Consider the following 12159-nt stretch of genomic DNA (forward strand, 5'->3'; position numbering starts at 1 on the left):
CAGTGGACCTTCCACTCATACTGAAAACAGCTGTGCACTGCCACTCACAGGAAGTGGTGACCACTCTAGGTGTGCTATCTGCTGTTTATATGTATAAGATGAGTACTGGCTAAGGGTAAGACAAATTCTTGCAGGTGTGTGTGTGTGTGTGTGTGTGTGTGTGTGTGTGTGTGTGTGTGTGTGTGTGTGTGTGTGTGTGTGTGTGTGTGTGTGTTTAGGAACCAATTAAATATTGCTTATTGTTAGAAATGGAAGAGGCTCTGAGGGACTTTGAAAAGGTTGCTTATATCAGTGAAATGAGTAGGTGTGTTCTTGGAGACAGAAGCAGCATGTGGCCTGGCCTGGAGGAGAATCTTGACTGAGGCCCTTTTTTTGAGAGACTGCAAGCTGACAGAGGTGAGGAAGATCCTTGTGGGGCTTATTCTAAAGGATACTGTAGTGAGGAAACTCAAAGCTTGGAGGAACAGAAGAACAGTGTTGCTGTGTGTGGCATTGACTGTGTACTATATCGTAAGGAAGACAATCTTTGCTCCCACAGTGTCAAGAGTGAAAACACAGTAAAAGCTGAAATAGTGGAGCCAGTATCACGTAACAATTGATCAAAGCAAAACAATTCAAGGTGTTACTAGTATTTACAGTGTTCTATAAGTACTTCTGAGAGAGAGAGAGAGAGAGAGAGAGAGAGAGAGAGAGAGAGAGAGAGAGAGAGAGAGAGAGAGAGAGAGACAGAGAGAGACAAAGAGAGAGAGAGAGAGAGAGAGAGAGAGAGAGAGAGAGAGAGAGATGATAAGTGATGTTTCTAGTTTCAGTGATTTACTTCACAGACAGTAGTTAGTGAGCAGGTGTTAAATATAATCCAGTGTTGCTGAGGGAGAATAAATTAATAGGCAGTAGTGTGCATAAATGTACTCTATGTATTTTTTATGTAGGAGGGACATTGACAACTTATTTACCTCTCCTTCCACTGAATGGCAGGCACAATGACACCAATTACCTGCTGTTTACATTTCACTGTTGACTCTTGCATTTCTCTATTAATCTGGGACTGAATTCTTCACTACTATTGGTTTGACATAGAATTTTTAATGTGTCCCTTGAAGATTAAAAGCCCAACCTATTTCCTTTATCTGTTATTTCCAGATTGAGTTGTCTTGAAGCTGAGATGAGTTGGTCGGGTAATGAGTGACTTGCATCAAGTGACCGTGAGGTGTTGGACGTGATATTGTGTTATTGCAAGTGTAACCAGTAATAAGTAAGTCCTTTCTTTAAAACTCTTCATACATGGATTTGTCATACATGGATGGATAAGGCCCTTGTACAGAGTCAGCAGCTGAGGGGGGTGAGAAAAACTGGCAGACATCTCAGAATACCTAACTTCATAGAAGCTGTTTTAGCTAGAGATGAGATATGAAATTTCCAGTTTCCAGACTGAGGAGGTTCAGTGTAGAAGAGGGGATACTTGTTGTCTGGAAGGTTGTGTTGAGTTGATAGATGGAGGAATTGAGTTTTTGAGGCATTGAACAATACCAGGTTTGCTCTGCCCCAGTCAGAAATTTTAGAGAGAGATTACAAGTGAGGTATTCTGTGGCTTCCCTGTGTGAACTGTTTGCCTCCCGAAAGGTTGGATGTCCATGAAAAGACCTGGAAAAATGCTGGTTAGTATAATCAGTGTAGGATTGGATAGGACAACAAGTTTGGTTTAGAAGATCATTGATGAATATAGGAAGAGAGTGAATGACGATAGAATCCTGAGGAACACCACTGTTAACAGATTTAGGAGAAGAACAGTGACCGTCTACCACAGCAGCAATAGAATGGTCAGAAAGGAAACTTGAGATGAAGTTACACAGAGAAGGAAAGAAGCTGTAGGAGGGTAGTTTGGAAATGCAAGCTTTGTGCCAGACTATCAGAAGCTTTTCATATATCCAAGGCAACAGCAAAAGTTTCACCAAAATCTCTAAAAGAGTATGATGACCAAGACTCAGTAAGGAAAGCCAGATGACCAGTGGAGCAGCCTTGATGGACCCTAATACTGGCGATCAGATACAAGTAGGCTGTGAAGTAATAGATGTTTAAGAATATTCCTATTAAGGGTAGATTAAAAACTTTAGATAGGCAGGAAATTAAAGCAATGGGACTGTTGTTTGAGAAATTAAAACTACTACTACTGCTGCTACTACTACTACTACTACTACTACTACTACTGCTACTGCTACTACTACTACTGCTACTACTGGATGGTATATCAGTTCACACAGCAAGAAGCCAAGGACCCACCGAGGCTGTCACTTGGAAGAGGTCATTGTTGTTGCATCCAGCATCCCAGCCTGACTGCCTAGACAGGTCCCGCAGGTTGCTGAATGGCAGAGATGCAGGCTGCTCCACAGCAAGATGTGAGACCAGTGTGGCAGAGTATGATGTGTACACAATGAGGGACACACTGTAGCCAACCCAGTAGATTACCCGTGGATTAACAGTGTCAATGTTGTATGTGAGTGTATAGTGTAGTGTCTGGGCCACCCTGTATAGGACTGCCAGCCTGGCATATAGATAGATCAATCTAATTATTTGACATTTCATATTCTGAACATTTTGCTGATCCAATTAATCTGTTAAGGGAGCACTTTGTTCAACATCTTTAAAATATTATTTGATCATCACCTGTATCTCTCACCTGATGATATAGATAGGCTGGGTGTAGGTAACAACTTTCAACCTCTCCTCAGTGATGGACAATTCAGAGACAGTGAGGTCAGCTTCCCCTGACTGCAGAGCTCCTACCGTGCCCGTCCACTCGTTGCTTGAGTTGTCCTTCAGTTTCCCGTAGGCATAACCTTCCAGTACATTGAAACTGACTCTGTACAAGAGAGAGAGTGGGAGAAAAAATAGTGTTGTGTATTGAGGGAAAGAAAATTTCTGTCTTGTCTTCTCTATTTAGGGAAAGAAAAGGAAAAGGGCAAGTAGTGTCATATGCATGGAGGAAAAGGAAAATTATTCTCATATGCACTGAGCAAAAAGGAAAAGTACTGTGATATGTACTAAGGGAAAGGCTGGGTGTACTGAAGGGAAGGAAAAATACTGTTGTCGTATTTATTGAGGAAAAGAAAGAAATACTGTCGTATGTACATTTTTTAATTGCTAGAAAGAAAAGTGAAATATACATTTATATGTATAGTTTATTTTTCATATCAGTCACAAGTATGGATGTTTGTTTCCCTTCTTTTTTTCACATGTACAGCTACCTCCTCAAATAGCATGTATTTTCAAAATTTCAAGCTGCTGTGATGATGAAAAAAGCCTGAAAGAAAAATGACAAGGAACAAAAAGTAATGAGAATAAGTTTTGTGGCAACTATTCATTAGGTGTCACTTTTTCACTCCTCCACTTAGACCGGTACAGTTGAACGCAAAATGTGAAAACTTACGAGAAATTGTGTGCATCCCTTAGTGCAGTGACAATATCCCCCACAAAACCAGTGATATTTCTTTGACTGGAGGTTAGTTCAATAATTTTGAAGGCTGGGATTAATTTTAATGAGGGATGAGAGGGTGGAAGTGACTGGAGTATAGGTTAATAATTCTACCAGCTGGAAAGGATTTTGAGGGTCAGAGGAAAGTGATTGGATATTAGCTTGATAATCGTGCTTGGTGAGATTAATTTTAGTGAGAGACTAGATGGTGGGAGGATGATATTTAGAGGTTAGTTTGGTAATTTTGCCAGTTGGTATTAATTTTTAGTGAGGGATGAGGGTGTCAGAAGAATGTGACTGGAGGTTAGTTTAATAATTCTGAGGGTGGGAGGAAAGTAATAGGGGGTTAGTTTAATTTTGGTGATGGATGAGAGTGTGAGTGGAAAGTGTAGCTGACCACATAATTTATCAAATAATACAAGCATGTACACATTCTTAATAATGTTCCATGTTAAGATATACTAAACATGAAGTTACTCCACAATATATGATGGTGTAAATTACGAATGGTTAAAGTCGAGACTTGTTTGATGATGGCCTGTTTGCTTGCTCCCCTTGGACGTGCGGCAAGTGCAGCAGCGTTCGACCGTTTCTCTAGGGGCAAGCGACACCTCCTGGTGGGGGACTTCAAATCTGCTGTCGCTGCCTTCGAGGTGTGTCTGTTGCTTAGGTGTGGTATGTGTTGCATGTTACCTAGTTGTGTTGTTTTCTGTGTTGTTAATTGTTTCATATCATAGTGAAAGTAAACACCAGGTTTAACTGACACTCCTTACCACTCCAGGAGGCAACAGAGTCCCTGGTGGAGCTGTGTGGGGAGCAGGCGCCCGAGTGTGGTGACGCGTACTGCCGCTGTGGCCGTGCATTGCTGGAGCTGGCACGCAAGGAGGCAGGGGTGCTGGGGCCAGATCTGGATGGTGCCAGTAGTCGTGTGTATTGCTTGGTTATTGTGTTAACGTGCTGGAGTGTGCACAGCCGGGAGTGTTTGGGGAATGAAAATAAAAGGAGTTATGGATGTTTAAAAATGCATCTTTTGAGAGCTGAGTATACAAGAAAGTTGCTGTGTTTGCGGGATGAGTAAACAATGAAGAAATGTTTTGAGGAACTGGGTGTGCAGAGGCACGAGTGTTTGGAGAATGAGAATACAGGAAGACAGGAGTGATTTAGGAATAAGTGTACAAGAAAGGAGTGTTTGAGTGACAATATATAAGGAAGAGGTGTTTTGAAAATGAGAGTACAAGGAATGAGCATTTTGGGAGTTAATATACAAGGAAGCAAGTATTTAAGGGACAAGTATACAAGATTATTTTCCTGTCATATGTCATTATACAATGTTTTTCTTTGTTATATACATCATTCCCTTTCACTTTTCATATCTTGTGTTCTCGTCATTCTGATGTAATGTTACAGATAGAGAATGTTTGGTGTCAAATTTTCACTAATTTCATATGTGTATAAACTTTCATTTCATTGACTTTTTTTTACTATTACTACTATATTTGCTTGCTTTTTAAACAAGTCTTTTCTTTCAGAGGAGGGAAGCACAGGGGAAGAGGAGGACGAGGAGGAAGAGAGTTAAGAGTCACAAGAGGAGGAGGAAGGTGGAAAGAAAGAGGAAGGAGAGGAGGAGGAGGAGGAGGAGGAAGATGGAGAAGGAAAGGAGAAAGATAAGAAGGAAGGAAATGCTGCAGAAGGAGAAGGTGAGTTGTTAATAAGGTTTTGTGTGACAAGTTTTCTGAAAATTTTATTTGTTTACATGAAGTTTGTTTTGTATATATTACTCTTAATATACTACTTCTCCCACCACATGCAATTTGTCTGTCTGCTGTTGTGGTTCTTTCATTTCTTGTTCCCTTTCCTGAATATACCATTTCCTTAGTTTCATATCTAGTACCCTCCAATAAAATTTCTGCTTCTCGGTCTCTGTACTTCTCTCGTTTTTTTTGCTTGGCTTCATTCCTCAGATCCTTCTCTTTTTCCCTTTCTTCCAAGTTCATATCTCTTTTTTACCCAAATATTCTTGTATTCTGAATTTTCAGCCAGCTTCCCAGTTCTCACTAGGATCTCCTTTACTGTAACTTGGGATCTCATTCTCACTTTTAATGGTCTTTTACCTCCTTCACTATATTTTCAAATTCTATATGCTTCTTCCACTTCTCATTCCAGTCCCTGTTCTTCACCTTGGACCATTGTAATAATTTTCCTTACCAACTCCTCTCTCTCTCTCTCTCTCTCTTCTCTCTCTCTCTCTCTCTCTCTCTCTCTCTCTCTCTCTCTCTCTCTCTCTCTCTCTCTCTCTCTCTCTCTCTCTCTCTCTCTCTCTCTCTCTCTCTCTCTCTCTTATTCCCTTTTCTTCCTTTCTTCCTTCCCTCCTATCTTTGTTTCTCCCTCCTCCTCCTCCTCCTCCTCCTCCTCCTCCTCCTCCTCCTCCTCCTCCTCCTCCTCCTCCTCCTCCTCCTCCTCCTCCTCCTCCTCCTCCTCCTCCTCCTTCATTCTACCTAACAAGAAATAATAGATTCAAGATTATACCCAAACGTTTTAAATCCCACAAGGCCAAACATTTTTTCTTTAATCGTATAGTAAATATATGGAGTAAACTTCCTGCAGAAATTGTGAACAATATTGAAATTGTGAAAGCAATATTATTGAATCAGTTCATCCTAAACATTTGCCCTTTGTTTTTCCACAGAGCAATAAGAAATTAGAATTGACAGAGAAACCAGACAAGGGACTGCATTTGAAGAAGCACAAGAACCAAGAAATTACATCATTCAATGAAATGACAACATAATCTAAAGTAAGAATTTACATAGCTTTCATTTTGGTTTACATTCTGAAAGGTAACAGTAACATGGATATGTTTTTATATTGAAATCTTTCTCTGATTGCATACAAATGGTACCAATCAACAAATAATAATGTAATACTTAGAAGCTGGGAATTCAAATCACTGGTAGATAAAATGAACCACCATTCTAGAGTGTACATAACTAAGGAATTAATATACTGGTTAACTGTCACACCAGCATGAACAGAATAACAACAATTGTTGAGTAGAGTCTGTAGGAGGCAGGGAAGGAGGCATGTAGTCAGTTTTAGAGAGCAGTTATTATGAAATCAGCTGTAGAATATTCCTAAGATGCAATACTACTGGAGTCTGTCAGCTTGAAGACAGTTTATTAAAGAAGGGAAGTTCATGAGATATAAAGCCTTTGATTATTCAGTTTCATTTCCAAAGTAACATTTATTTATTGGTGTGTTGCTTCCTGTAAATAGTAAAGCCTTGACAGCACTGCATCTCTCACACCATGCTGTAACTGTTGAGAGAACCCTAACCCTTAGAGAGAGGAGGAGGGAATCCTTGGTTTATGTTCAGTAAAGCCCTGTATTCTTGTCATGGCAATGTAGAATGGAGGCGTCATTGGTTTATGTTCAGTAAAGCCCTGTATTCTTGTCATGGCAATGTAGAATGGAGGCGTCCTTGGTTTATGTTCAGTAAAGCCCCGTATTCTTGTCATGGCAATGTAGAATGGAGGCGTCCTTGGTTTATGTTCAGTAAAGCCCTGTATTCTTGTCATGGCAATGTAGAATGGAGACGTCATTGGTCACATACTGTTCTAATGTAATCTAATGTAATCTAATGGAATCATGAAGGTGTAAAAATGCAGGATATGGATGGGATGCTACATCAGCAGCTTTTGTCATTAAGGGTGGTAAAGTGAAAGATTTGTTAATCACTTTGGTCTTTAGTTGATGCTTCTGGTGAGGCTTTCCTGTTTAAACTTGGCATAATATATATAAAATGATGTGGCATGTTAAACAAGTTAACTTACTGCCTTCTTGTGTCTTTCACAGATAGAAATCAAAAACGTCACAAGACAGAATAGTGAGCTGCATGCACTTATCACAGAGTATAAAGTCACTCCCTCAGAGGAAAAAGACAAGGATGGCATGTCTTCATGTGAGAACTCAGAAGCTAAATGTGAGCTACCATCCACATGAATATATATTTGTATATCAAACTGACATTCTCCTTGGAGGGAGGCTTTCCAAAGTGCACACACACACACACACACACACACACACACACACACACACACACACACACACACACACACACACACACATCTCTGCATCAGGACTCAACAGCCAGACTGATAAACAATTACTTCACCCAAGATGATCAGCTGATAGGATTAGCTGTGGATGAGCCTCCTGTGGTGACTAGGAGTACAAAAGCCAGCAGCTAATTTTGGGAGCTGCCAGTCATCATGGTCCTGGTGTCTGAGGTGCTGCTTTTGCATTTTCCCAGTCATGGGTCGAGGCTACATCACATTTATTCATTCACAGTTGCTCTTAGTTATCTCTGTTACAAGTTAAAATTTTTCCTGGCTCCACAGACATTTCTGGTGCATCTAACCCTCTCTCCATTGCCCTTCTATTTCCCTTAGTCTTATACCCACTTCTTACATTACGTCTAATTACTTCCATTGGTCATTCTTGTCTGGCCCTCTGTTGCATCAATTTTTCACCTCCAGGTACAGATACCAAGGGGAAATTGCTGGGTCAAGTGGCTACACTGACATCTGAGGTTAGCAGGTTGGAGAGTGAGTGCAGCAGTCTTCAGGTTCAGCTAGACTGTGAGAGGGATAAGTATAACAAACTGCTGGGAGAATCTCTTGCTCATGAAAAGTTGTCTGAAGATGTCATAACTGAACCAAAAGGTAAGAAAGTTTATATTCTCTAATAATAAAGCAAATAATTTTTCCTCACTGTTGCTCAATTTTTTGAATTAATAACAAAATAAAAGCATTGTTATTGGATTTGTTTATGGAGGCTGTATTAAGAAAAGTTGAGAGAAACAAACTTATTGTTTTATCAGGAGAAACAACAGGATTGGGAGGAACTGAGCTTTAACAGAAGCTGCAACAACTGCAGGAGGCTCACAGGGTCCTGGAGAGCAGGTTAACTTGCAGCATGAAGGAGGTGGCTGAGCTAAGTGACAGGAAGTAGCAGCTTAAGCATGCTGTAGTGCATGAGGAGACAGAGTCCATCGGTGTATGCATGTTTTTTGCTCATTTGAATCATCTGTAAAAGTGAAGTGGAGGAAGTGTTTACTGTTTACTGTATGCCATTTCCTTGGTCTTTTAATGAAGAATTTTATCCTTCTTCAGGTGACTACATCACCATCTACCAGTTGCAGCGAGGAGTGATGAAGCAACAAGCTCGAGAACGCGAGTTAGACCTTGCCAGCCTCCATCATGAATGAGAGGAAATGAAGCAAAACCACTCTGCAGGTTAGTGCTCTCTTTTGCATCTCACACACTTCTTATTCATGTCATGGCAGATTAGTGATTTCTGCTGCATCTCACACACTTCTTATTCAATTGCTGGCAGGTTAGTGATCTCTGCTGCATCTCACACACTTCTTATTCAATTGCTGGCAGGTTAGTGATCTCTGCTGCATCTCAAACGGTTCTTATTCAGGTGTTGACCAAAGTACTAAGCCTTCATATCATTACCTTGCTCTGTGATGGAGGCTACACCATCTGGCATCTAGCTGAGATTTAATGTTGCAGTAAAGCTTCCATATGAGTTCATGTAGAGCAAAATGTTTTCAAATGCCAGGGAAGTAGTGTAATGTAACCTTCCAGAGAAATCTATCCCTCATTTATTAGTTAACAGGAGTGTTTAATGTACTTAATGTGATTAGCCAGGATCAAGGGTCAACTTCTTCACTGACCATTTACTCTCAGGTGATGTATCTGTCCTCCATGAGTCACCAGAGACACATAAGGTGTTGTAAGTGAAATTTCATCTATTAGATTTATTCAAAATGTGAATTAACACAGTTGTTTCCTGCAGGATTTGATATCAAAGCTGGTGCAGGAAAAGGAAGCAGATCATGACCTTCAGCAGCTCGAGAAGATAAGCAGCGTCCTTAAGAGTCCAGTTGCTATCTTTAGCAGTGTTGGTGAGTAGTAAAAACTGAGCCATCTTATGAAGTGCAACGAAACATTATTATTATCTTCATAATTTTCTTGAAATAAACAGATTTCTGTGGCATGTTGCTCATTAGCACTTTAATATCAGATAACACCAGTTATTTATGTAATGATGTAATGTACTAAGTAGATGAAATACAAGTGGCATCTGCTAACACTCTTGATGTGGAACAGGAACCAGTGAGTCTGAGACACCCACCAGCAGTGGAAAGCTGGCTGACGAGCGCCTCAAGCACTCTGAAAAGGTGGAGCAACAACAAGAAACAGAAAATTGCATCCATCATTCTTTGCCTGAGGAGGGAATTGATGCTCTGTTGACCCTTCACACTGATGTCCCTCATGAGGAGGCAGAATATGAATCCTACAGAACTTGCCCATAGAAAGACCAAAACTGTTACTGCTGCCACACTGCCACCACTTCCACTGACACCAAAAGCCCAACTGTGCAGAGAATCCTGGACCTCCGCAATGAAATGGAGTCCACCAGTCACCTGGAGCACTTTAGCCTCCAAAAGTTCCATCCGTGTCCATTGTGTTTGGGTAAACTTATCACTGTATAAGGGGACAAGTATCAGTGTATGGTTACTATATACTCATTTGTACTTAAAGATGTCATGTCACATCATTCTCTCTCTCTCTCTCTCTCTCTCTCTCTCTCTCTCTCTCTCTCTCTCTCTCTCTCTCTCTCTCTCTCTCTCTCTCTCTCTCTCTCTCTCTCTCTCTCTCTCTCTCTCTCTCTCTCTCTCTCTCTCTCTCTCTCTCTCTCTCTCTCTCTCTCTCTCTCTCTCTCTCTCTCTCTCTCTCTCTCTCTCTCTCTCTCTCTCTCTCTCTCTCTCTCTTTCTTTCTTTCTTTCTTTCTTTCTTTCTTTCTTTTTGCATATTTTACTGCTTTACATTCCTCCCCACAGTATTTTTTCATCTACTTTATGACTGCAGTAGTTTTATCATCCCAGTGTATGCCGTATCCACTCTGAAACTGTAATTCACCAATCAGCTCAAATGTGTCTCTGTTTTGATAATCATTAATTTGTTTCAGCTACACAACCACTCTGATAAGGGACAAAATCTACTTCACCAGTCATCTATGTCATACAGTCATATATATTCATACATATGACAAAATACTCTTCCTAAGACATTTCTTATTTTCTCTTCTCAAGTGACCTGTCCATCTATCTAAGGTACCACATAACATTTAAAACTTACAATATTGCATTTAATTCATGAACATTTTTTTGTCTATGTAGACTTGAAATTGTATTGGTTCCTGTGGATGAGTGGGCCATGCTGTGCTTTGTCAAGGATGGTGTTTGGTATTGTGATGACTCTTGCCACAATCAAGTGTCTCCCACAGAGTAGTGGAGTACCTATGTATGGTGTTGACCCAAGCTGTCCAGGTCTCATCCAATGCCTTAATATGATTTAGATGATCAAAATGGTTTAACTCACCAGCTGACTGATTTGAATGGAGAAGTATGTAATGTGTTGTAGCCTAACCATCCCTGCCAGCATGGTCAGACTCTTGGTAGTAACCTGAAATGCTCCTAGGTAGTGAGTATCATTGCACATAATGATCTTTACTTTGTCAGTAATTCAATGATACTGAATATTACTCTACTGGATTTTGCTCAGCACTGCTTGGTAACTTTTGGCCATAATCCCAGGTCTGGAATGATATGAAGCCATGTTTTTACATTCCATATGAGACAGGCAAGCACTATGCTTTGCCTGACTGATACCTGTACTTTGCATTTATGACCCCAGGTAGTTCATCACTCTCTCTCTCTCTCTCTCTCTCTCTCTCTCTCTCTCTCTCTCTCTCTCTCTCTCTCTCTCTCTCTCTCTCTCTCTCTCTCTCTCTCTCTCTCTCTCTCTCTCTCTCTCTGTTTGGAATTATACTGTATATTAGGAAATATCATTAAAGAGTGTGTGTGTAAAAAGTGTTTGCATTATTGTGCATTTGATGTTGGTTTCATGATTTATAAAGATTGCTATTTTTAATAAAGTTATTGAAATTGTTATTGAGTGTTTGTATTGAACTCATTAGCTTTGTAATAGTGTGCGTCTCATCATGCATTCATTAATGATGTAGAGTGGAAATGTCCACTCCTATCATGCATAATATCAATGCATTATTGGTTTATGTTGTTATTTGTGTATAAATTGTAAAGTTATGCCAGTCTATTTTAGTACAAACTAAATATCAGCTGGAAGAGAGGACAGGTAATGGCACACTAAAACACAGGAAGGGACAATGATATAACCATCCAATTTAACAATACACAGAGCAAGAAGAATGAGAAAGCAATAAAAATGGATTATTTAATGGATGATTAATAGACCCTCATTTGTAATGTTATTTCAGGCAAGAATATTAAAAGAGACAGCTGGCTTGCCCTTTGTACTTGTTCAGCTTGCCCTTAGCACTTGTTCATACATGACAGAATGAGAGATCTATGGGTGGTGGTGACACCTGGAAATGGGTATGATTCATGAAGGGATTGATTGATTGGTTGACTGACTGATTAAGAAAAAAAAACGTAGCAGTGGAGGGTGGGGGGGGGGGGGGAAGGCGCCCCCAACTTTCCAGTCATATATGGCGTGGAAGGGACAATACCAGCAAAGAAAAATATGAGAAAATGCATAATTTACTACAAAACCCAAAATGCGAAATAAAACCTCGCCAAA

General features: G+C 40.3%; 1 protein-coding gene across 1 annotated transcript; it reads left to right on the forward strand.

Moving 5' to 3' along the window:
- Positions 1-248: 248 nt before the first annotated feature.
- Positions 249-11492, forward strand: LOC135107833 (uncharacterized). Its single transcript, XM_064018119.1, has 11 exons — positions 249-300; positions 430-588; positions 2250-2393; positions 4046-4139; positions 4251-4395; positions 4999-5166; positions 7322-7448; positions 8005-8190; positions 8349-8763; positions 9332-9440; positions 9646-11492. The coding sequence occupies exons 1-9, from the start codon at positions 249-251 to the stop codon at positions 8381-8383; spliced, it is 1110 nt and encodes a 369-aa protein (XP_063874189.1). The 3' UTR covers positions 8384-8763; positions 9332-9440; positions 9646-11492.
- Positions 11493-12159: the final 667 nt, after the last annotated feature.

This window comes from Scylla paramamosain, chromosome 16, assembly GCF_035594125.1.
Source record: "Scylla paramamosain isolate STU-SP2022 chromosome 16, ASM3559412v1, whole genome shotgun sequence".
Taxonomy (NCBI): domain Eukaryota; kingdom Metazoa; phylum Arthropoda; class Malacostraca; order Decapoda; family Portunidae; genus Scylla; species Scylla paramamosain.

Bases quoted from the DNA above. Each gene is read 5' to 3' on its own strand.
- LOC135107833 (XM_064018119.1), top strand. From the start codon at position 249: ATGGAAGAGGCTCTGAGGGACTTTGAAAAGGTTGCTTATATCAGTGAA. The intron at 589-2,249 runs GTAACAATTGAT...ATGGTATATCAG, and splicing joins AATAGTGGAGCCAGTATCAC to TTCACACAGCAAGAAGCCAA. The intron at 4,396-4,998 runs GTGTGTATTGCT...CTTTTCTTTCAG, and splicing joins TCTGGATGGTGCCAGTAGTC to AGGAGGGAAGCACAGGGGAA.